Source organism: Hypomesus nipponensis, chromosome 26, assembly GCF_054491055.1.
Source record: "Hypomesus nipponensis isolate SF chromosome 26, ASM5449105v1, whole genome shotgun sequence".
Taxonomy (NCBI): Eukaryota; Metazoa; Chordata; class Actinopteri; order Osmeriformes; family Osmeridae; genus Hypomesus; species Hypomesus nipponensis.
The window spans coordinates 11,291,251-11,316,444 of record NC_140386.1 but is presented as its reverse complement, the minus strand read 5'-3'; the positions used below and the strand labels follow the sequence as shown (position 1 = coordinate 11,316,444).

Here is a 25,194-nt window from a genome sequence, read left to right as displayed (position 1 = left end):
CAACGTCGCCATCTAGTGGTTGACTGAGGAAGGAAAACCTTACAGCGCGGAAAGTTAGTTTGATGGTAATGATCAAATGAGTTGGTAGCCTACTCGCATTATCATGGGACCCCCAAAAATCTAATTCTGGAAAATGTAAATTCCACAAATATTCCTTTTAACAGTCGTGCAGTCTCTGATTAACTAGCTGGTTTAGGACCAACGCACAGATCTTACAGCGAACGTTGGTATCGTAATCTCACGTCAAACTTTTGCTAAAACTTGACAGCCCTGAAAAACATTTTATATTGAAAGTAAAAATAAACACATACTCCCTGTTTAATCCACTGCCGACACATTTGCTCTTGGGTTTTGGAGAAGAAAAAAAAAAGACTCCCCCTCTAAACTTTTGGGGGATAAGGTGTTGCTCCAAAAATAATCACTTCCTCTGACGGTGCCACCATGTCCTCCATGCTGTGACGCTGCTACCATGTCCTCCATGCTGTGACGCTGCTACCATGTCCTCCATGCTGTGACGCTGCTACCATGTCCTCCATGCTGTGACGCTGCTTGGGTGGTGTAACTGACTCCAGAGATCATGCTACTTCTGGCTCTAGTCCTGAATGATAAAACTACATTATACTAATATTACTATATACTTATTATACTGATCTAATCACTTACCCCAAAATCATAACTATACTGATACTAATAAATCAAATCAGTTACCCCAAAGACAGTAATCTTTTAAAATCAAATCAACTTTTATTAAGGTGGTGCAAGTTGGTACAGTTGACAGTGTTCAATCTACTTGCTTGGTTACTTGCTAGGCAAAATAATTTACATATTTCTATTAAAAAGGTTTTCCAGATGTGCGAGAGGACGCACCCAGTCACAATAATCATGTTGGTGCAGCAGATGGGTTAGGGTGTCACTAACCCAGCAACTTCTGAGCTGACACGCACCTTGTAGAAGACCAGAAACATTTGAGAGGCAGAACTGATTCACTAGCTTTCAAGAAAACATTAAATTTTCCATATAGCCATTAGCTGACCATAACCTGACCCAATAATGTACTACTATAGACTTATACAGGAAGTACTACTGTTGATGTTTGTATGGCAAACAAAGCAAGACAACTGAACTACAAACATCAGAAATATAAAACAGGTCATTAGGGTTAGCTAATGAATTCTTAATTTAAACAGGGCATTGTCACACAGTAGAAACAGAAGGTGGAGCATATCGATGAATACGCTCAGGGGTGGAGGATGAGGAAGATGTGCAGGCGGTGGTGGTGGGCGGGGGGTGTTAAGGCCTTAATACACAGCTCTGATGGGTTTAGGATCAGACAGTGTTGTGGGTCTAGAGGTGAAGGGCGCAGACTGGCCTCACAGGCCTGGGGTCAACAGAACCACCAAGACAACATTCCTATGGCAACGCTACAACGTATTACTACAGAAACACTTCTAGAACGTCAAGAATAAGTCATGCATTGCTGGCTACACATCTAGCCTGGAGGGAGGGAGACCAGTCAACACAATGACACTCAAGCAAAAAAGAAAGATATTTAAAGATTGCGGGGTGCACTAGATTATGTGCCACACAGAAACTTGATGCTCCCATACCCTGGACAGGAGTCATCAGGAACCTTGTGGAGGGAGGGACCCAGCAGGAGGGAGAGAGAGAGAGGAGGGGGGAGGAAAAGAGGAAGAAGGGAGAGAGATGGTTAGATGTGCAGACCACCAGCAGATGTTCAGTAGAAGCACAAGTCCTGCTCACCTCTCTCCTCTCCTAGTTAGAGTTCCTCTGCCGGACATTCTTCTCCTTGTGGTTGGTGGAATTGCTCTTCCTGGGAAACCAGAGAAGACCTGTTACCCCTGGTCCCTACAGAACACCAGCCCACCCCTCCCAGTGTACTGGTAGACAGAAGGAGAGCAGTACTTACAGAGGAGCAGATCCTGAGTCATCATCTACACCAGCGCACGCATGGAGAGAGACACAGAGAGAGGGAGAGAGGAGATAGAACACACTGTTAGACAGACAGACAGAGCTCTGACACCCGCATGCTCTCCCCAAGCAGGAACTTCCAGGTCCAGTGTTACTCCCTAACACCTGTTAGTGACACAATGCCACACCCCTAACACCTGTTAGTGACACAATGCCACACCCCTAACACCCGTTAGTGACACAATGCCACACCCCTAACACCCGTTAGTGACACAATGCCACACCCCTAACACCTGTTAGTGACACAATGCCACACCCCTAACACCTGTTAGTGACACAATGCCACACCCCTAACACCTGTTAGTGACACAATGCCACACCCCTAACACCTGTTAGTGACACAATGCCACACCCCTAACACCCGTTAGTGACACAATGCCACACCCCTAACACCCATTAGTGACACAATGCCACACCCCTAACACCCATTAGTGACACAATGCCACACCCCTAACACCCATTAGTGACACAATGCCACACCCCTAACACCCATTAGTGACACAATGCCACACCCCTAACACCCATTAGTGACACAATGCCACACCCCTAACACCCATTAGTGACACAATGCCACACCCCTAACACCCATTAGTGACACAATGCCACACCCCTAACACCTGTTAGTGACACAATGCCACACCCCTAACCCGTTAGTGACACAATGCCACACCCCTAACCCGTTAGTGACACCATCCTGATGTCAAAGACCACCCTGACTAAGCATGCCCATGCCCGGGTGCGTTGCCATGTCAACGGCACCGCTGCAGTCATCACATCATTGTATGTATGTATGTATGTATGTATGTATGTGTATCGTTTTCCATCATCCCCACGAGGCCCCCCAATGCAGCTGTGTAGAGACCCCGCGGTAACCATGGAAACCACACAGATGACAGGGAGGGGGAGGTGCTGCAGCACAGGTGAGTCCACAGGGGCACCTGAGCTGGTCGTCCACGGTTACAGCAGAGGTAGAGCACGTCGTCATCATGACGATGATGAAAATGGAGCTGGAACGTCTGACAGCATCACTGGCCATGCGTGGTCAGCATGCACGCTGCATGCACTAAAAACACCAGCCTTCCTCCCTCCTACACCCTCAACCTTCCTCCCCACATCGTCCTCTTAGCAAACCACAACCCCATTAGACTGTCAGGACAAGCAAGAATAACCTCCACCCCCTCTCACTGGCCACGCCGATTGGAGGCCAGGTTGGGATCTAGGGGGTTCTGATTGGTCAGACGGGGCCAGTCAGAGGTCAGCGTGGGGTCAGAAGAAGTGAGTATGAAGGCAGAGCATTCCCACTCCCACAGCTTGTTCAGCTGCATGCAGTCTGGGTCACTTACCACAACACAGCAGCAAGAGAAATCAAAACATGAAATCATAAAAAAGAAGTTTGGACAAATGCCATCAACGGAAGGACTAAAAGAATAAAAGGATGTAAGCATTTTGATCCAGAATATTTGTATAATGTTCAGATCAGTAGTTTATGCAGCATCTTCAGCACTCAAACTAGGGCTGGGCAATATGGGTAAAAAATTATCAATATAGATATTTATATTTACATTCGATAACAATAATTAAACGATAGACCACAGATCCGTAGTAGCAAAATAAGTCTCTTTCTCAACTTTTGCCCTACAGTCGGCATAAAGTTTAGGCAGCGCGGTGTGAGAGAAATGTTTGCGGCCAGGGAGCACGTACCTGGGGTCAAGTAACTTCAGCTTTTTAAAACCTTGCTTTTTATCAATAGCCTACCTGTCAATACCTTGGCGTCAACTCACACTTTCTGCATGTTCCAACGAGTGATTTTGCTTCAGGTGGTAAAAAAAGGTTTCTTATATACCAGTATTATAATTTGACCAATACGCTGTTCTTATTGGTCCAGAGACGTTCTAAGAAGTCCGCAAAAACGTTTCCAGACCTCTCCAGAGGCCCGCAAACGATTTACGGACTTAGCAAGCGGTTGCCTTGAAGATGTTGGCAACATGGCGCCTGCTCCAGATTTGTTGTGTTTGATTTGGGATTTTCCTACGTGTTGTTATATTATATTAAAAAAAACAAATATGGACTTTGACAGATCAACCAACACCTTTGTAAACAGAGATTTGTTAAAACGTTAAAACAAGACTGTAGGTCGAGGTCAACAAGAAGTCCACATTTGCAATTTCTTATATACTAGTGTAATACTTGGACCAATACGCTGTTCCTATTGGTCCAGAAGACGTTCTCAAAAGTTAATAAATCCGTTTATTGACCTCCCGAATGTTCGCACAGGTAAATAAACGTTTTTAACCAACCAGAAAGTTGTTCTGTTCAGTTGTTGATATGTTGCCTTGGAAATATAGTGCCGTCACCAGTGCAAGTGCAGCTGATTGCTCTGACAACATGGCGTCTGCTCCAGATTCAACGTGTTTGATAGGGATCTTCCCACGTGTTGTTGTAGTATATAAGAAACCAAATGTTTACTCTTCGACAGGTCAGCAAACGCTTTGTCGCCTTGATTTGTTAAAACAATTTGTTTGTAAACCTCAACCTACAGTCTCGGGTCAACTTTCTGCTGCATCACAGAAATTAAATGGACTGCTCTTCCTAATTATTCTCCATTGACATTGATATTATTGAAAATGAATTAATGTTACGATATCTTTATCGAGGGAAGTCATTACTTTGATACTTATTTTTAGCGATTTATCGCCCAGCCCTAACTCAAACACTTGCAGGATGACTCCACTAGGGGGCAAGAGAGGGGCACTAACAACCCTGCTAGCTACACTCCAGCCAACTGCTGTTGGTAAGAACTAGGGTAGTTAGATAGGAGATGGGGGGAGGTAGGAGGAGGTGGAGGGGAGTTAGGCGGTGGGGGGTTAGGAGGTGGAGGGGGGTTAGGAGGAGGTGGGGGGGTAGTTAGGAGGGGGGGGGGGGGAGTTAGGAGGGGGGGGGGGGAGTTAGGAGGAGGAGGAGGGGGGGGGTAGTTAGGAGGGGGGGGGGGAGTTAGGAGGGGGGGGGGAGTTAGGAGGAGGAGGAGGGGGGGGGGAGTTAGGAGGAGATGGGGGGGGAGTTAGGAGGAGGGTTAGTTAGGAGGGGGGGGGGGAGTTAGGAGGAGGAGGAGAAGGGGGGGGGGGGGGGGGGGGGAGTACTGCTTCGTACCGTCACTGATCTCATCAGGTGTTCGTCTCTTCTCATAGATAAAGATGATGGTGACCAGGATGATGACCTCGGCCACGATGCCCAGGAAGGGCCACAGTGCAGCCAGGCGGGAGCGCACGCGCAGGTGGATCTTGTCGGAGGCCACGCCCAGCTCACTGGTGGCCTGGCACTCGTAGTCGCCCATGTCCTGCTCCATGTCCAAGTCCAGGATGGACAGCGTGGTTTTGTTGGGGGTCGTCTTGATCTCATACTTGTCCAGGGTGGCGTTGGCGATGGCCTGGGGGGGGGGAAGGACACTGGTTACAAGCTTACCCACACCCCCACCCACCCACCCACACACACACACACACACACCCACACACACACACCCTCCCAGAGGGAGCAGCAGACGTACTAAGGGAGTGCCGTCAGGCTGTATCTTCCTCCAGGCCCAGTCGGTGGGTAGCGGGTACCCGTAACCATGACACACCAGCACCCCACGGTCACGCTCGTTCCCCTGCTCAGAGTGCTTGTAGGCCGACACGTGGAGAGGAGCTGCACACACACACAGGTCAGTGGTCACCAACATTGCAGAAACACTCGTCACTGAACATGAAGACAAGGCAGATCACACAAACACAGAGGAGGGACTTACTCTTGACCTCTATGACCTTGGAGACCTGAGGCTCAGTGACAAACACACACTCATACTGCCCCCCCTTCTGGTGGTTGATCTTGGTCAGGCTGGAGGGAGAAGGAATAGGGAGAGATAAGGTCAAGCTGAAGAACGCATGATGAACAAGGATAACCCACTTATTGTTTGATGACGTGAGAGACCAGTCTGCTTCCTCTGCATGGCTCCTCTCTCCCCCCCTCCTCTCCCGCTCCTCCCCCCCCCTCCCGCTCCCCCCCCTCTACCGCTCCCGCCCCCCCCCCGGTCCCGCTCCGCCCCCCCCCCGGTCCCGCTCCGCCCCCCTCCTCCTCTCCCGCCCCCCCCCCTCCCGCTCCCACTCCCCCCCCGCTCCCACTCCCCCCCCCCCCCTCCCGCTCCCCACCCTCTCCCGCTCCACCCCCTCCCACTGATGTGGAATTAAGGTCACAAAGGGAAAGAGCACAAAGAGCTGGAGGCACTCTCTCCCTGCTGCCAACGCTACTAGCAGAGCAGCCTGCAACGCTACTAGCAGAGCAGCCTGCAACGCTACTAGCAGAGCAGCCTGCAACGCTACTAGCAGAGCAGCCTGCAACCAGCCCTCGCTGCAAACAGAGAGAGAATTCTTCCCCTCCCCCAGAGGCCTTGTGTCCCGGCAGGACCTACGTCAGTTCAATGTAGGCTTGGCTGGTACTCTGCCTGGTCCCATCCAACTCCAGGTCATTCTTCCTCCAGAAGCTGCCCTTGATGGAGGAGGTGGGAGCCGTCAGGTTACAGCTCAGCACAGCAGAGGTCTGGTTACTCACCTCCACAGGGTCCGTCACTATCGGGGGCTCTGAGGACACAAACACCATCATCAGTAACCTCTCTAACCTCCCTGTATCTTGAACAGTTAAGGTTAGGCTAACAGCTGTATTCATGAGGATGTCTTGATGGAGGACAGTCGAGGGGTTCTGAGAGGAAGGCGTATCTACAAAGCTCTACAACACAGAAGTCATCCACACAACAGGAAGCGTGTAGGGTTCAAAGGTCATAGGTCATCACATGCCGTCTGAGACCAAGAGACAACACAAGACTCGGACCCTGACCTTTGACTTGCGTAATGACATCACAGCTAACCGCAGTACACCTCTAGCACAGGAACACAGCTCTGTCCCAGCTGGGACACACAGGAGACAGAGGCTAGGAGAGACAGTTCTCCTGGGGGAGGAGAGAGGCTAGGAGAGACAGTTCTCCTGGGGGAGGAGAGAGGCTAGGAGAGACAGTTCTCCTGGGGGAGGAGAGAGGCTAGGAGAGACAGTCTGGAGGAGGTACTCTATTGGCTGGTCTAGGGGTGTGTGTGTGTGTGTGGGGGGGGGGGGGGTGTGGGCAGGAGCAAGGTGGAGGTCAGGGGTCAGGAGGTTGATTGACAGGGGATGGACCAATCCCAGTCCTCTTTACAGGGAGGGGGAGGGGCATGTGTCTCCACCCCCCTCCACCTCCACTCACGTTGGAACACCAGGATGTTGGCCTGGGAGCGGATCCACTTGATCTTGGGAGTCTTCTTCAGCTCATTGCGGTCGGGGTCGTTGGAGGCGCGGCACTCGTACGTGCCCGAGTCTGACAGGGAGAGGTTGCCGAGGAAGACGGAGCTGGTGGCGTGGGCTACATAGGTGGCGTTCATGGCCATGCGGCCGTCACGCGCCCCGTCAAACAGCTGCACCAGCGTCTCCTCGGGGCCATGGCCCTCCACGAACCACCACTGCACCTCCGGGAGGGGGTCTCCCACCACCTCACAGTGCAGCTCCGCCCAGCCCCCCAGCAGCTTCATCTGGGACAGGGGCGACTTAATGAAACCAGCTGGGGTAGGGGGGCAGGCCCAGTAGAGAAGAGCCAGGGGGAGGGGGGCAGGCCCAGTAGAGAAGAGCCAGGGGGAGGGGGGCAGGCCCAGTAGAGAAGAGCCAGGGGGAGGGGGGCAGGCCCAGTAGAGAAGAGCCAGGGGGAGGGGGGGGGGCAGGCCCAGTAGAGAAGAGCCAGGGGGAGGGGCGGGGGGCAGTAGAGAAGAGCATGGGGGAGGGGGGGCAGGCCCAGTAGAGAAGAGCCAGGGGGAGGGGTGGGGGGCAGTAGAGAAGAGCCAGGGGGAGGGGGGGCAGGCCCAGTAGAGAAGAGCCAGGGGGAGGGGGGGCAGGCCCAGTAGAGAAGAGCCAGGGGGAGGGGGGGGGGCAGTAGAGAAGAGCCAGGGGGAGGGGGGGCAGGCCCAGTAGAGAAGAGCCAGGGGGAGGGGGGGCAGGCCCAGTAGAGAAGAGCCAGGGGGAGGGGGGGTACAGGGAGTACAGGCAGAAGGCCGAACAGTGATGACAGTTAATGGATTGATATTGATTTGGGGTGGGTGTGGGGAGGGCCAGTGGTGATGAAATGTGAGATGGAAAAGACCAGCAGGCAAAATCAAAAGAAAGAAACAGAAAAACAGAAAAGATTAATATAAATCACAGATGAGAGGGTTGAGTCCTGCCATCAAGATAAGGCAAACATTCAGTATGAAAACGTTATGCAAATGATATGAAGAAATGTGTAACACCGTGAGAAGGCAGTGAGCACGCAGAAAAGACAAACAGCGCATGCATCAACATTTACTAAAACGAAATTAATTCATCAAATGCATTCAATGGAAAGACAGGATACAAAAAAATATATACTTCAGGGGCGGTAAAAGACCATGAGAAGCCAGTAACCACATGATGGGATTAGGGTTAGGATGACCCCGTACTGGTTGCACCAGGCAGAGAAGATGAAAGGCCTTGAGGGAGGGGGGCTGGGGGCCCAGGAGGGCATGGGTCTCCTACCGGGGACATTCTAGAGAGGATTTACAGCCTAGGTGGGGCTCACTGGAGCAACAACACACTGTCTGTCCATATGTGTTCCTGCTGCCCTCTCCACACAGCCCTGCTGAGCCCTGCCCTCTACACACAGCACAATATCAACCTGCTGCCAGGAGATCAACACTTGAGCAGGGGGGGGGGGGTCTGGAACACAATAACCATGTTTATTGTTATAAGGCCATTCCCCATGTCGGAGAGAGGATGAGACGGAGGGAGTGGCCCCTGTTCTTGGCGTTTGAAACCTGGTCGACAACAAGGCTCTCTTAGCAGCCTGGACAGGAGAGACCAGTTGGGCAGTGTGGAGAGGAGCTGGGCAGGGTGGAGAGGAGCTGGGCAGGGTGGAGAGGAGCTGGGCAGGGTGGAGAGGAGCTGGGCAGGGTGGAGAGGAGCTGGGCAGGGTGGAGAGGAGCTGGGCAGGGTGGAGAGGAGCTGGGCAGGGTGGAGAGGAGCTGGGCAGGGTGGAGAGGAGCTGGGCAGGGTGGAGAGGAGCTGGGCAGGGTGGAGAGGAGCTGGGCAGGGTGGAGAGGAGCTGGGCAGGGTGGAGAGGAGCTGGGCAGGGTGGAGAGGAGCTGGGCAGGGTGGAGAGGAGCTGGGCAGGGTGGAGAGGAGCTGGGCAGGGTGGAGAGGAGCTGGGCAGGGTGGAGAGGAGCTGGGCAGGGTGGAGAGGAGCTGGGCAGGGTGGAGAGGAGCTGTAATCGAATTGTTATTGTTTGATAAACCCAGAAAGTCCTGGAGATGATTAGCTAGCCGAGCAATCTGACTTCTCAGAACTCCCTCTGGGTCCGCCCCCTCCTCCCCAGGGTTCTAGAACAGGCCGACAGTGTCACCATGGCAGCAGGCTGAGAAGGTTCTGGTTAATGAGCTACAGGCCAGAGACCCTGGAACTGCAAGCACGGTCATGATGAACAACCAGTACTTTTAAATACCTCAGGCCAAAATGGCTGGTGAATTGATAGCGACACATTATATTTACATATTAATCAATACATCATATGATTTGACATGGGCTGAATCTGACCCTAGATAGAGCACCTGTTACAGGAGTTCCAACAGTACAGCCTGAGCAACTCAGGGGGTCATGCACAAGTCAGGTCCCGGGCAACGGTTGCTACGGCCGTGAAAACAATGATGCAGTCTGGGATGAGGCGCATGATCAGAACATTCCAGAATGCAGCCCTGAACAATCTGTACCCAGCCATATCGAGCAGTACCCTTATTTGACGGGCTGAAACAGGCAGTATATATACTGAAACATATCAGTGATATCAGCAGTCGTATGTTACATAAACGTCTTCACACAAGACGTGTGTCACACATGTCTGATCTGGTTTCTCTTTAATCTGCTCTAGAAACTGTTCAACTGGGTTTGAACAGAAGGGCTACCTGTTAGCCTTCTACACAGACCACATTCCAGAGTTGTGGTGAACCAGAGATAGGGGCGAGAGAGAGCGAGAGAGAGCCACAGAGACAGGGCTCCAGACTAACTTTTTAAACTAGGAGCACAGTAGCCCCTGACTGAAGATTTTAGGAGCACAAGAGGAAAATTTAGGGGCACACCTTATATTGACCTGCAATGCATTTATTAATGTAACTAGAGAGGGTACATTCAGTGGTAATTTTAGACCCTTTTTAGGAGTGCTCAGGCACCCCTAAATTTTATCTCAGCACCCCTAAAAATAATGTTTTTAATATATTGTTTATTATCATTTGATGCTGGTACTTCATGAAGAAAGGGACATCCTTAGTTTTTTAATTCATTAAATATTTTGCATAATAATACATAAATGTATTAATTGTTATCCAGTGAAATTAGGGATTTATTAGCAAGGGGGTTTAAGTTTAGCACTTTTGCAGGGCACTGTATTCATGTCACATTCTCATTGGGGGCTGAGCACCCCTAAAGGTCTGATCCTAGAATCGCCCCTGGGACAATTTCTGGTGAAATTGTGAGGTGTGCCTGCGTCGGATGCAGATGGATCCGTGTTGTGTTGTGTTGTGTTGTGTATATATATATATATCATTCATTTCATTTCATTCTCATTTTTCCAACTGACAGCGACGCACCATATAAGCTTGAGTTTAAGGACATTATTTAATGTGACATTACGTACTGTACATGCAAGTCTTAGCTAAATGACTTAAATGTATGATGCACTTTTCGATCAGTCCTCTGACACAACAACACGATACTTGCTGAGTAGAACAGCGCAACAGCTCAAACATATAGTAGATATAGGGATACAGTAGCAACGCTAGTGCTAAATAAGTATTTAGCTGCTAGGTTCCATGACACGTAGAGCTCGTGAAACTGCTCACCAAAAGAACGAAGGGGAACCCACTTGTCTGGCAGATTAAGACATGTTCGTAGGAACCTAGCAAAAAATAGCCTAAACTTTCCAAGACTTTTAGCTAGGTTTATTGCTACCTAACGAAAAATAGCCTCACCTTTTCTAGACTTTTAGCTACTGTACTAATGCTGAGGGCACGCTGATATCGCTGTCTTACTAGAACGTCGTATCTATGCGTCGTTGCTAACGTATGTTGACATTGTGCACCCAATAAATTCCAAATTTGTAGGTTGCACATACGCGAGTGCTTGTAAAAAATGCTTGCATTGTCTCTAAAACTGGGCGCAAAATGCGACCATTTGGTCGCAGTCTGGAGCCCTGAGAGAGCGAGAGAGAGACACAGAGAGCGCTGTGAAGCGGGACCTAAAGACATTGGGATGTCTAGTGTTACTGTAGTGATTGTTGGGGGGCAAAGAGGAGAGGCGTAAAATGTGCCATAACCATTTTTCGCAACAGTTTTCTGATATTGACCCGAACATGTTGAAAACACACCAGCCTACTCGACCCCCTAATGTAACCCTAACCAGCCCAGTAGCAAAGAGGGAGGCCCAGTAGTTTGGGTGAATGTGTGATGGAGGAGCTGAATTAACCACTCAGTGTAGCATTGCGTAACTTGTGGACAGTCATGGCTGGAGGCTGAGAAAGTCCACAGCAAAGCTCCCATTCCTTAACAGAGGCTGAGCTGGAGTGATATAATTAGATTACTACCAATACTCTCTACACACAACAACAACAGGCCTATCCTGTGACACGGTGAACCACTCAAGAGCAGCTTTCCACCACGACCACTCTGCTAACCGCAGCATCAAGTTAGTGTTCATCTGCGTGTGGAAGAGTGGAGGTTCTCTCCTGGTGGTGGGGGATTACAAGGCTTCACCAGAAACAGACCATGCTGTGTGTGCTAGCCTGGCTACACCTGCTGATGCCTGAACTACTGTCATAGGAAGAGGCTGAACACATACTCTGTTCAGATGTTTCTGTTGCAATGTGGTAATAATGTTTTATTCACTGTCTGGTAGCAGAGACGTGGTTCCTATGTGATGTGGACTGAAATATTGTAAAACTAAGTAGCCTACTTTGGATCCTTGATGTCATTCTGTACTTTCTTAAAACACTATTTTAACATAGCTTTGGATAAAAGCGTCTAGATTCCTTTACTGTAAATGTTGACTGTGTTTGATTACAGGGGTACAAAGTAGCTGCTTCGACAGGAAGAAACAGTACAGGCCGGTCCTTTAGTCCTGTTCCAACAACCCAGCAGGAGAACTAGTTCACACCGGTTTGAGAACAGAAGCTTACTGGGAAACCACTAGCTTACTGCCTTTTCACATTTGCAACACAATTGTGTGAGACTGGATTGAGTTACCCGATTACAGGCCAAATACGCTAGAGGTCGAGGTTCATGTGGTCTCAATAGACTGAAATGGAATTGCAATACATGTTGTTTTCCGCTCTTCACATCTTGAGCAACTTCGACCATACCTATTGATTTGCCCAATTACCTACTAAAATAATAGTTGCGATTACCTAACACCGCACATTTCACGGATGCAATTAGCCTAACGTAGCTAGTTACACACAGCAGACTCAACACATTCAGGAAATCATGTTGCTACAGTAATGACTTAAAAATCACTAACCTGTTAACCTATAATTAGGGCACGTCGTCGAAGTCTCAATTCATGGATGTTACACGTTCAGCTAAATATTAAAGTAAACTAAACGGGCGACTATTCCTGTAGACCGTCGTTGATCGCGTGCCTGTCCGGTAGTTTACTGCCCCACAACCGGCGTTCCCAGCTAAACTCGTCTCGTCATATATAACGTTACAGGAGCTAGCGATGTAGCAGACATCAAAACGATCATTTTAAGCGTTCAGTGGAAAATAAACATTTCACTCAAACACGACTTCGTATACACATGCCCGTACCTAAACCATCTTGAAATGGAAAAACATGTCATCGTCAATAATTGAAATGGTGTTGGCTTGCTAACGTTAACCAGCTAGCTAGCTCATTAGCTTGCTTATGTGGTTAGCCAACATGAGCACTCGTGCTAAACCTTACCTGTTGACGCACTGGCTCGGTACACGCACAGCAGGGCACTTAATACCCACAGGATCTTCATGTTCACAATTTTCTCTTGGATTTTAAACAAACACTTCGACGATAAACTATAATTTGCGTTATTTGTTCGACTGAATGTTTCGGAGACTCTCCCTGCTAGTGTCGACCGGAGTTGGTCGTCCTCTATATGCTCCTCACGCACTTACGTCATGACTAGGGCCGGCAGCACGTACAGCCACTGAAGTTGTTGGGCGTGACACAGCTCACGACAACATATCAGACCCGTAGCCCAAGCCCCCAACCCATATCAGACCAGTGGCCTAAGATCAGTCATCAGATTGATTCTTTTATGTACAGATGTGAGATTTTACTCAGTTTGCAGATAATATGGAAGGAAGAAACCCTCAAAGTACAGATAAGGAAAAAGTAATGTTAAAACACCAATCTATACTGGCGCTTACACACACCCACACCTCAAAGCACACATAAAATAAAAATACACAGGTTCACAAATACACACCAAAGTCCCATGATTTATATTTGTGAATGTCAATTCTTAAAAAATATTAACACACGATACATCAAAGTGTAAACTCAAGTACAGAAAGTCAGCAAACGGGGCATAACTTCATAAGACCACTGTAATACAAAATAAATACAAATAAAATATTATTTAAATATGGCCCTGCTCTACATGAAAATGTCCCCTACGATTTACATGTGTGGCTGGACTTCACTAGAACCAGACAGCAGCTCTGCTCTGGACAGGATACACACCTCTGGGAGTAGGAAGTCAGCACGCACAGGAAACACGCACCTCACCATGTTCCCTGCCTCACCATGTTCCCTGCCTCACCATGATCCCTGCCTCACCATGATCCCTGCCTCACCATGTTCCCTGCCTCTTCATGTTCCCTGCCTCTTCATGTTCCCTGCCTCACCATGTTCCCTGCCTCACTATGATCCCTGCCTCACCATGTTCCCTGCCTCTTCATGTTCCCTGCCTCTTCATGATCCCTGCCTCTTCATGTTCCCTGCCTCACCATGTTCCCTGCCTCTTCATGTTCCCTGCCTCACCATGTTCCCTGCCTCACCATGTTCCCTGCCTCACCATGATCCCTGCCTCACCATGTTCCCTGCCTCTTCATGATCCCTGCCTCTTCATGTTCCCTGCCTCTTCATGTTCCCTGCCTCACCATGTTCCCTGCCTCTTCATGTTCCCTGCCTCTTCATGTTCCCTGCCTCTTCATGATCCCTGCCTCACCATGTTCCCTGCCTCACCATGTTCCCTGCCTCACCATGTTCCCTGCCTCTTCATGTTCCCTGCCTCACCATGATCCCTGCCTCACCATGATCCCTGCCTCTTCATGTTCCCTGCCTCTTCATGTTCCCTGCCTCTTCATGTTCCCTGGCCGCCTTAAGGATGTGATCTAATGTAATCAAGCACATCCCCTCCAGAACAAACAAGCCCGACAAGGCTGATTGTTATAAAGGTGGAGATGTCTTCCTGTCTGATTATTCTGGCTGCAATGCTCACAATGCTGCAAGAGACAAATAGAACAGCCTTACTTCCTCTCAACCCTGCTCCCCTGCACACCTCTCCTTCCCACACCGTGTGGTGTGTGTCCCCTACACACCTCTCCTTCCCACACTGTGGGGTGTGTGTCCCCTGCACACCTCTCCTTCCCACACTGTGGGGTGTGTGTCCCCTACACACCTCTCCTTCCCACACCGTGTGGTGTGTGTCCCCTACACACCTCTCCTTCCCACACCGTGTGGTGTGTGTCCCCTACACACCTCTCCTTCCCACACCGTGTGGTGTGTGTCCCCTACACACCTCTCCTTCCCACACCGTGTGGTGTGTGTCCCCTACACACCTCTCCTTCCCACACTGTGGGGTGTGTGTCCCCTACACACCTCTCCTTCCCACACCGTGTGGTGTGTGTCCCCTACACACCTCTCCTTCCCACACCGTGTGGTGTGTGTCCCCTACACACCTCTCCTTCCCACACTGTGGGGTGTGTGTATGTGACCTCTCGCCCCTGCGTGGCTGACTGATGTCCACTGGGAAGTTTCCCACAGCAGTGTGTGTCAACATCAAATGAAGACAAGCCTGCTGATGGGTGGAGAGCTGGAGCATTATGGAGGGGCTGGAGCCTGCAGCGCCCCCTGTGGGTCAGAGGTAGGAGCACCAGAAACCACCTGGGTTAGAGATGGTTTAACCCAGACCCCACCAGGGTTGGAGATGGTTTAACCCAGACCCCACATGGGTTAGAGATGGTTTAACCCAGACCTCACCTGGGTTAGAGATGGTTTAACCCAGACCACACGTGGGTTAGAGATGGTTTAACACAGACCCCACCTGGGTTAGAGATGGTGTAACCCAGACCTCACCTGGGTTATAGATGGTTTAACCCAGACCCCAGCTGGGTAAGAGATGGCAGGGTTAATTGTCCGTCGCTCCTTAAAACAAACATAATATGCGAACGATCATAAAACCAAGTTATCACACATTGATAATAAAAATGTCTTTAATCTAGTGAAATTATACATGATGACAACTATGCAGATGTGAAAACCACCCGGAGGCCAAATCACTTCCCCTCCATCCAACTAGCTGTTGTTGATGTATGAGTGCACATGTGTGTGTGTAGGGAGAGAGGGTACAAATATGTTTTCCATTTTCAAATACTGAACAAACATACATTGTATAAGTCAACATCTCAATCAATTAAGACTTTAAACTGAGCACTTGCAACCGCTACTTAAAACTTGACAGGTTAATAATCACAACCTGGACTTTGCTTTCTTCTTTTCTGAGCAGCAGCACAGTCATTTAAAAAATCATCTGGATGAAAAATAACTAGAGTCTTGCTCTGAAGACTAACCCTAACCCAACCATACTAAAAGGTGTTCAACAGCAGCACTGTCCTGTTTCATATCCCATCCAGCCACAAAAACACTTTGACAATCCTCCTGCAGGAGGCCGGGTCCAGCCCGTCACCCCAAGACAGGACAGGGGTCTGAAGGTCTGTCTGTCTGTCTGTCTGCCATCCCCAGCCCTCCAGGCCTCCTAGACCTAACCCTCTAGGCCTCTCAGCACCAACCCTCCAGGACTCCCAGCCCTAACCCTCCAGGCCTCCCAGCCCTAGCCCTCCAGGCCTCCCAGCCCTAGCCCTCCAGGCCTCCCAGCCCTAGCCCTCCAGGCCTCCCAGCCCTAGCCCTCCAGGCCTCCCAGCCCTAACCCTCCAGGCCTCCCAGCCCTAACCCTCCAGGCCTCCCAGCCCTAACCCTCCAGGCCTGGGAATCCTTCCCCCAGTTGGGGTCAAACAGGGGGAGGGTGGGGGACACGGTCATAGGTGAGGCAGGCAGAGGAGGTTTTTAGGAGTCTGTAGAGTTGTCCTGACTGGTGGAGCTGGAGGACGGAGGAGTGGAGGAAGAGGAGGAGGAGGAGGAGGAGGTGAAGTTCATTCCTGATAGTCCAGGTGGGTTCATGGCTGTGTTCTGTCCACTCAGACTCATCCTGCACACAGGACACGTGTCATGCTGGAGAGAGAAAGAGGGAGGGGAGGGACAGAGAGAGGGAGGGAGGGACAGAGAGAGGGAGGGGAGGGACAGAGAGAGGGAGGGGAGGGACAGAGAGAGGGAGGGAGGGACAGAGGGAGGGACAGAGGGAGGGAGGGACAGAGAGAGGGAGGGGAGGGACAGAGAGAGGGAGGGAGGGACAGAGGGAGGGAGGGACAGAGAGAGGGAGGGAGGGACAGAGAGAGGGAGGGACAGAGAGAGGGAGGGAGGGACAGAGAGAGGGAGGGAGGGACAGAGGGAGGGAGGGACAGAGGGAGGGACAGAGGGAGGGAGGGACAGAGAGAGGGAGGGAGGGACAGAGAGAGGGAGGGAGGGACAGAGGGAGGGACAGAGAGAGGGAGGGAGGGACAGAGAGAGAGGGAGGGACAGAGGGAGGGAGGGAGGGACAGAGAGAGGGAGGGAGGGACAGAGAGAGGGAGGGACAGAGGGAGGGACAGAGAGAAGGAGGGACAGAGAGAGGGAGGGACAGAGAGGGAGGGAGGGACAGAGAGAGGGAGGGAGGGACAGAGAGAGGGAGGGAGGGACAGAGAGAGGGCGGGAGGGACAGAGGGAGGGACAGAGAGAGGGAGGGAGGGACAGAGGGAGGGAGGGACAGAGAGAGGGAGGGGAGGGACAGAGGGAGGGAGGGACAGAGGGAGGGAGGGACAGAGAGAGGGAGGGAGGGACAGAGAGAGGGAGGGACAGAGGGAGGGAGGGACAGAGAGAGGGAGGGAGGGACAGAGAGAGGGAGGGAGGGACAGAGAGAGGGAGGGAGGGACAGAGAGAGGGAGGGAGGGAGAGAGAGAGGGAGGGAGGGACAGAGGGAGGGACAGAGGGAGGGAGGGACAGAGAGAGGGAGGGAGGGACAGAGAGAGGGAGGGACAGACAGAGGGAGGGACAGAGAGGGAGGGAGGGACAGAGGGATGGAGGGACAGAGGGAGGGACAGAGAGAGGGAGGGACAGAGGGAGGGAGGGACAGAGAGAGGGAGGGACAGAGAGAGGGAGGGAGGGACAGAGGGAGGGAGGGACAGAGGGAGGGACGGACAGAGGGAGAGGGAGGGACAGAGGGAGGGACAGAGAGAGGGAGGGACAGAGGGAGGGAGGGACAGAGAGAGGGACAGAGAGAGGGAGGGAGGGACAGAGGGAGGGAGGGACAGAGAGAGGGACAGAGAGAGGGAGGGAGGGAGGGACAGAGAGAGGGAGGGAGGGAGGGACAGAGGGAGGGACAGAGAGAGGGAGGGACAGAGAGAGGGACAGAGAGAGGGAGGGACAGAGAGAGGGACAGAGAGAGGGAGGGACAGAGAGAGAGGGAGGGACAGAGAGAGGGAGGGAGGGACAGAGAGAGGGAGGGAGGGACAGAGAGAGGGAGGGACAGAGAGAGGGAGGGAGGGACAGAGAGAGAGAGGGAGGGAGGGACAGAGAGAGGGAGGGAGGGACAGAGGGAGGGACAGAGAGAGGGAGGGACAGAGAGAGGGAGGGAGGGACAGAGAGAGGGAGGGAGGGACAGAGAGAGGGAGGGAGGGACAAGAGGGAGGGAGGGAGGGACAGAGGGAGGGACAGAGAGAGGGAGGGAGGGACAGAGGGATGGAGGGACAGAGGGAGGGATAGAGAGGGAGGGACAGAGGGAGGGAGGGACAGAGAGAGGGAGGGAGGGACAGAGAGAGGGAGGGAGGGACAGAGAGAGGGAGGGACAGAGAGAGGGAGGGAGGGACAGAGGGAGGGACAGAGAGAGGGAGGGAGGGACAGAGGGAGGGAGGGACAGAGGGAGGGACAGAGAGAGGGAGGGACAGAGGGAGGGAGGGACAGAGAGAGGGACAGAGAGAGGGAGGGAGGGACAGAGGGAGGGAGGGACAGAGAGAGGGACAGAGAGAGGGAGGGAGGGAGGGACAGAGAGAGGGAGGGAGGGACAGAGGGAGGGACAGAGAGAGGGAGGGACAGAGAGAGGGAGGGACAGAGAGAGGGAGGGAGGGACAGAGAGAGGGAGGGACAGAGAGAGGGAGGGAGGGACAGAGAGAGGGAGGGAGGGACAGAGGGAGGGAGGGACAGAGGGAGGGACAGAGAGAGGGAGGGACAGAGAGAGGGACAGAGAGAGGGAGGGAGGGACAGAGAGAGGGAGGGAGGGACAGAGAGAGGGAGGGAGGGACAGAGAGAGGGAGGGAGGGACAGAGAGAGGGAGGGAGGGACAGAGAGAGGGAGGGAGGGAGGGACAGAGAGAGGGAGGGAGGGACAGAGAGAGGGAGGGAGGGACAGAGAGAGGGAGGGAGGGACAGAGGGAGGGACAGAGAGAGGGAGGGAGGGACAGAGGGAGGGACAGAGAGAGGGAGGGACAGAGAGAGGGAGGGACAGAGAGAGGGAGGGAGGGAGGGACAGAGAGAGGGAGGGAGGGACAGAGGGAGGGAGGGACAGAGGGAGGGACAGAGAGAGGGAGGGACAGAGAGAGGGAGGGAGGGAGGGACAGAGAGAGGGAGGGAGGGACAGAGAGAGGGAGGGAGGGACAGAGAGAGGGAGGGAGGGACAGAGGGAGGGACAGAGAGAGGGAGGGAGGGACAGAGGGAGGGACAGAGAGAGGGAGGGACAGAGAGAGGGAGGGAGGGAGGGACAGAGAGAGGGAGGGAGGGACAGAGGGAGGGAGGGACAGAGGGAGGGACGGAGACGGAGAGAGTTAAGTTGTAATGAGCAGTAATATTTAATACAGTTGTTAGGGGGAGGGTGTGTGTGTGTGTGGGGGGGAGGGGCCCAACCTGCTCCAGCCAAGGGATGATGCAGTCATTGTGGAACAAGTGGTTACATGGAAGCTGCCTGACTGTCTCTCCTGTGCTGTAGTCTTCCTTACACACAGGACACTCAAGACCTGAGCCTACACACACACACACACACACACACACACACACACACACACACACACACAAGGTCAGTGGACTAAAGACACAGGTGACAGGTCATACAGCACCATTGTTCTCTGTGTGTGAGGGAACCCCATGGCAGGATAGTCCAGTGTGTGTGTGTGTGTGTGTGTGTGTGTGTGTGTGTGTGTGTGTGCGTGTGTGCGTGTGTGCTCACCAACATGCTCCTCTGTGATGTGGACGCAGGGCAGGGTCTTCCAGTGTGTGTGTGTGTGTGTGTGTGTGTGTGTGTGTGTGTGTGTGTGCTCACCAACGTGCTCCTCTGTGATGTGGACGCAGGGCAGGGTCTTGATCTTCTCCCTGTCAGCTGGAGGAGGGCCTGTGTTCTCAAACTGGTTCAGCAGCTGCAGGGAAGAGAGGGGGAGACAGAATGTTGGTGGAGGGTAGGACCAGAGGAGGGTAGGACCAGAGGAAGGAGGGACCAGAGGAGGGTGGGACCAGAGGAGGGTGGGACCAGAGGAGGGTGGGACCAGAGGAGGGTGGGACCAGAGGAAGGAAGGACCAGAGGAGGGTGGGACCAGAGGAGGGTGGGACCAGAGGAGGGTGGGACCAGAGGAGGGTGGGACCAGAGGAAGGAAGGACCAGAGGAGGGTGGGACCAGAGGAGGGTGGGACCAGAGGAAGGAAGGACCAGAGGAGGGTGGGACCAGAGGAAGGAGGGACCAGAGGAAGGAGGGACCAGAGGAAGGAGGGACCAGAGGAAGGTGGGACCAGAGGAAGGAGGGACCAGAGGAGGGTAGGACCAGAGGAGGGTGGGACCAGAGGAAGGAGGGACCAGAGGAGGGTAGGACCAGAGGAGGGTGGGACCAGAGGAGGGTAGGACCAGAGGAGGGTAGGACCAGAGGAAGGAGGGACCAGAGGAAGGAGGGACCAGAGGAAGGTGGGACCAGAGGAAGGTGGGACCAGAGGAGGGTAGGACCAGAGGAGGGTGGGACCAGAGGAAGGAAGGACCAGAGGAGGGTGGGACCAGAGGAGGGTGGGACCAGAGGAAGGAGGGACCAGAGGAGGGTGGGACCAGAGGAAGGAGGGACCAGAGGAGGGTGGGACCAGAGGAAGGAAGGACCAGAGGAGGGTGGGACCAGAGGAGGGTGGGACCAAAGGAAGGAGGGACCAGAGGAGGGTGGGACCAGAGGAGGGTAGGACCAGAGGAGGGTGGGACCAGAGGAAGGAAGGACCAGAGGAGGGTGGGACCAGAGGAGGGTGGGACCAGAGGAGGGTGGGACCAGAGGAGGGTGGGACCAGAGGAGGGTGGGACCAGAGGAGGGTGGGACCAGAGGAGGGTGGGACCAGAGGAGGGTGGGACCAGAGGAAGGAAGGACCAGAGGAGGGTGGGACCAGAGGAGGGTGGGACCAGAGGAAGGAAGGACCAGAGGAGGGTGGGACCAGAGGAGGGTGGGACCAGAGGAAGGAGGGACCAGAGGAGGGTGGGACCAGAGGAGGGTGGGACCAGAGGAGGGTGGGACCAGAGGAAGGTGGGACCTGTGTGATGATGGCGTCCAGACCACCGGCCCCCCAGGCATAGTCCATGGGGTTGGAGTGCAGCACCCCCCTGAGGGACAAACACACCCGTCACCATAAAACTCACATCCCCCCCCCCCTTGAGTACAAGCACTAAATACACAGGGGGTAAGCACCGGACTACAGATCTAGAGTTCACACATTCAAATACCCCCCATATGTTGCTGTGGTAAAAATCATCATTACGAATGATCTGATTCGAAATACAAGCCCTGCCCCTGGGGTTAATTATAATCCATATTATTATTAGTGTGTGGTACTCACCAAGGTCCCACGCCCATATTAGGCATGGCCGTAGGCGCAATGATTCCATTCACCAGCTGCTGAATGATTCTGGAACGGAATAAACACAATGTGCCACAGTCACAGCTTACGTAACAAGTGAGTTTGAGAAAGAGAAGTTGTTAGATAAGTGGGAGTCAGGCGGCTGGGCGGTTAGGGAATCAGGCTATTACTCAGAAGGTTGCCGGTTCAATTCCTGGCATTGCAAAAATGACATTGTGTCCTTGGGCAAGGCACTTTATCTTACTTGCCTCGGGGGAATGCCCCTGTACTTACTAAGTGAGTCTGCAAAAAAAATGACTAAATGTAGATTATTAAAGATAGAGACATCCAGTCATGTTAGGGTTAGAGAGATCCAGTCATGTTAGGGTTAGAGAGATCCCTAGAGAGATCCAGTCATGTTACGGTTAGAGAAATCCCTAGAGAGATCCAGTCATGTTAGGGTTAGAGAGATCCAGTCATGTTAGGGTTAGAGATCCCTAGAGAGATCCAGTCATGTTAGGGTTAGAGATCCCTAGAGAGATCCAGTCATGTTAGGGTTAGAGATCCCTAGAGAGATCCAGTCATGGGAGTCTTTGGGACGGATTATCCCCCAAGTCCCCCCCTCACCCCTCCAGTATGGGCACGCCCTCCTGCCCCCCCCTCACCCCTCCAGTGTGGGCACGCCCTCCTGCCCCCCCCTCACCCCTCCAGTGTGGGCACGCCCTCCTGCCCCCCTCACCCCTCCAGTGTGGGCACGCCCTCCTGCCCCCCCCCCTCACCCCTATTTGGGCACGCCCTCCTTCCCCCCCCTCACCCCTCCAGTGTGGGCACGCCCTCCTGCCCCCCCCTCACCCCTCCAGTGTGGGCACGCCCTCCTGCCCCCCCCTCACCCCTCCAGTGTGGGCACGCCCTCCTGCCCCCCCTCACCCCTCCAGTGTGGGCACGCCCTCCTGCCCCCCTCACCCCTCCAGTGTGGGCACGCCCTCCTGCCCCCCCCCTCACCCCTCCAGTGTGGGCACGCCCTCCTGACCCCCTCACCCCTCCAGTGTGGGCACGCCCTCCTTCCCCCCCTCACCCCTCCAGTGTGGGCACGCCCTCCTGCCCCCCCCTCACCCCTCCAGTGTGGGCACGCCCTCCTGCCGCCCAATCTGCCTCCTGGCACCATGGCGGACCCGTGGTTGCCTTGCGCTGTAGCGTTGCCGTGACACCATCTCCCTCTCCCGGCGGTTCTCTGCCTCCCGGTTATCCTCTGGCACCGGCTCATCAAACAGCCCCAGCGCAAACTGGCCAAATCCCGGAGGGAGGGGGAACATCTGCTGGGGTTCCACATTCTAGAGGAAGGAACCGGAACACGGACACAGAGAACATGACCAGGAACTCAAGGTTCAAGCCTTGGTAGAATACCCTCACACAATACTTTATTTAGATACCACCCTGCTCCAGATATTAAAATGTTCCAGAGTGGCAATTTAGGAACCATAGACCGTCTCACACACCTCCTCGAAGGCTAGCGGGTTCTGGGCCCCGCTGGTGATGCTGGCAGAGGAACCGTTTTCAGCGCTGTCCAGGGAGACAAACAACACCTGAGTTACAGCAGCGCTCATCTAACCCCAACCCTGACCCTGACTCCGACCCTGACCCCAACCCCGACCCTGACCCCAACCCCGACCCTGACCCCGACCCTGCCCCCGACCCTGCCCCCGACCCTGCCCCCGACCCTGCCCCCGACCCTGACCCCAACCCTGCCCCTGCCCCTGCCCCCTGACCCCGACCCTGCCCCCGACCCTGACCCCGACCCTGACCCCGACCCTGCCCCCTGACCCTGCCCCCAACCCCGACCCGCCCCCTGACCCTGCCCCCTGACCCCAACCCCCGACCCTGACCCCGACCCTGCCCCCGACCCTGCCCCCGACCCTGCCCCCGACCCTGACCCCTGACCCTGCCCCCAACCCCGACCCCTGACCCCCGACCCTGCCCCCGACCCTGCCCCTGACCCCAACCACACACAAACCTTCCCTCCTCAAGGAGCTCCTCGATGAAGCCAGACTCACATCTGGGACACGTGTAGTCCTGCAACACACACACACACACACAACAACGGTTCAGTTCAGTTCTGCTTCTTCTCTCTCTCTCTCACACACACACACACACACAAATCAGAAGTCAAATCAGCCCTGCTATCAAACTCCCTCCCTCCCACACACGAGAGAGAGCGATAGATTGAATACAGAGCAAAGATCCATTCAGCCCTGCACACACACAACAGTAAATTACCCCCGACTGTCATTCCCACTAGAACCAGGAGACTGGGTCAAGTGTCATCTAGGTGGCAACCCAGTAAACGGTCCTTATACCATCATATCACCGCAGAAAGCTTAGCTTGCCTGCATGGAGCCGGCCATAATACAAAGATGAGGTTTATGATAGGCTAGCTTGCTAGCTGTCAGGTGTCAACCCACAACCTAACTGTCGGAGACTCAGACCGCTAGCTAACGCAATGTCAATAACGAAATAGCAAAACGTTCTAGCTACGTGTTTGAGAATAGCTTCAACAGTTTTTCTGGATGACTGCTCCTAGAAAGACCGTTTCTACACCATAGACTTTAGCTTTAGCTCGTTAGCTAATTAGCTGTGTACCTGCGTACTAGTACTGTGTGCTTCGCTAGCAGCCTAGGCTAGCAGCTAGCTAGCAAGTGGACGCACTACGTGTTACAAAGCAATGAGATGGTACAGACAAACAACAAGGTACACGTTCATCCCGTGAATATGATGTAATCTCGTGCTTCATGTCGTTGATACTTACGGGGAGGCGGGGGTTTATCTCGGCTGAGCACCGGTGACAGAAGAACCGGCAGGGCCACGGTGGTGCCTCCGCCATTTTTAACTCACTTGTGAAGAGAGTGACTGTACGGTGATCTGACAGGGACAAAATATGTCGGTGCAGACTGCGGCTTTCAAAGCAGTTTGCCAAATCGATGATGCGTACTGTAGTTTTCAACACGGCCGCTAGATGGGGCGCTGTGGCGCTTGAAGCAGACTCTTCAGCAAACATTAATTCCACTCGTACATTGGAATATAATTCATGAATTATACTCTTGAACATATACAACAAATTATAGGCAATGTGAACTACAACTTTCAAAACATACTCAGTCATGATCCATGAGTTGGGAAGTTGGGTAGAGGCTGGGTTGTAAAAGAGAGTCCAAATGAGGAGAGAGGCTCGAGGCCAGGTGAAGCTGGAGGCCAGGTGAGTTTAGAGGCCAGGTTAGGTTAGAGGCCAGGTGAGGGTGGAGGCCAGGTGAGGGTAGAGGCCAGATGAGGGTAGAGGCCAGGTTAGGTTAGAGGCCAGGTGAGGGTGGAGTCCAGGTGAGGGTAGAGGCCAGGTGAGGTTGGAGGCCAGGTTAGGGTAGATGCCAGGTGAGGGTAGATGCCAGGTGAGGGTAGACCCTGGAGGCTGGAGGCCAGAAGAACCCTAGCAGGAGACTTAATGTTTGTGTAGGAGGAGGCTCTACTGGCTGGCTGGGCCTCCTCTGGCTGGCTGGGCCTCCTCTGGCTGGGCCTCCTCTGGCTGGGCCTCCTCTGGCTGGCTGGGCCTCCTCTGGCTGGGCCTCCTCTGGCTGGGCCTCCTCTGGCTGGCTGGGCCTCCTCTGGCTGGGCCTCCTCTGGCTGGCTGGGCCTCCTCTGGCTGGGCCTCCTCTGGCTGGCTGGGCCTCCTCTGGCTGGGCCTCCTCTGGCTGGGCCTCCTCTGGCTGGCTGGGCCTCCTCTGGCTGGCTGGCTGGACCTCCTCTGGTTGGGCCTCCTCTGGCTGGCTGGCTGGGCCTCCTCTGGCTGGACCTCCTCTGGTTGGGCCTCCTCTGGCTGGCTGGCTGGGCCTCCTCTGGCTGGGCCTCCTCTGGCTGGGCGTCC

At 53.7% G+C, this 25,194-nt stretch overlaps 2 protein-coding genes across 3 annotated transcripts; both read right to left on the bottom strand.

Moving 5' to 3' along the window:
• Positions 1-722: 722 nt before the first annotated feature.
• On the bottom strand, positions 723-13,243 carry bsg (basigin). 2 transcript variants are annotated; one of them, XM_084692613.1, is made up of 9 exons: positions 13,037-13,243; positions 7,253-7,603; positions 6,431-6,599; positions 5,771-5,859; positions 5,531-5,670; positions 5,137-5,413; positions 1,928-1,952; positions 1,762-1,831; positions 723-1,630 (listed from the first exon to the last, which is right to left on the bottom strand). In XM_084692613.1, exons 1-8 carry the CDS (start codon positions 13,095-13,097, stop codon positions 1,774-1,776), a joined length of 1,170 nt encoding a protein of 389 aa, XP_084548739.1. In that variant the 5' UTR covers positions 13,098-13,243; the 3' UTR covers positions 723-1,630; positions 1,762-1,773. The 2 variants fall into 2 exon arrangements, with proteins under 2 accessions (XP_084548739.1, XP_084548740.1); XM_084692614.1 differs by lacking the exon at positions 7,253-7,603 and having other exon boundaries at positions 13,037-13,241.
• Positions 13,244-15,549: 2,306 nt separating this feature from the next.
• On the bottom strand, positions 15,550-24,219 carry LOC146221484 (E3 ubiquitin-protein ligase RNF126-like). Its single transcript, XM_084692615.1, has 9 exons — positions 24,088-24,219; positions 23,296-23,354; positions 22,781-22,844; positions 22,398-22,615; positions 21,285-21,353; positions 20,982-21,051; positions 19,754-19,847; positions 19,342-19,457; positions 15,550-16,582 (listed from the first exon to the last, which is right to left on the bottom strand). Exons 1-9 carry the CDS (start codon positions 24,160-24,162, stop codon positions 16,418-16,420), a joined length of 930 nt encoding a protein of 309 aa, XP_084548741.1. The 5' UTR covers positions 24,163-24,219; the 3' UTR covers positions 15,550-16,417.
• Positions 24,220-25,194: the final 975 nt, after the last annotated feature.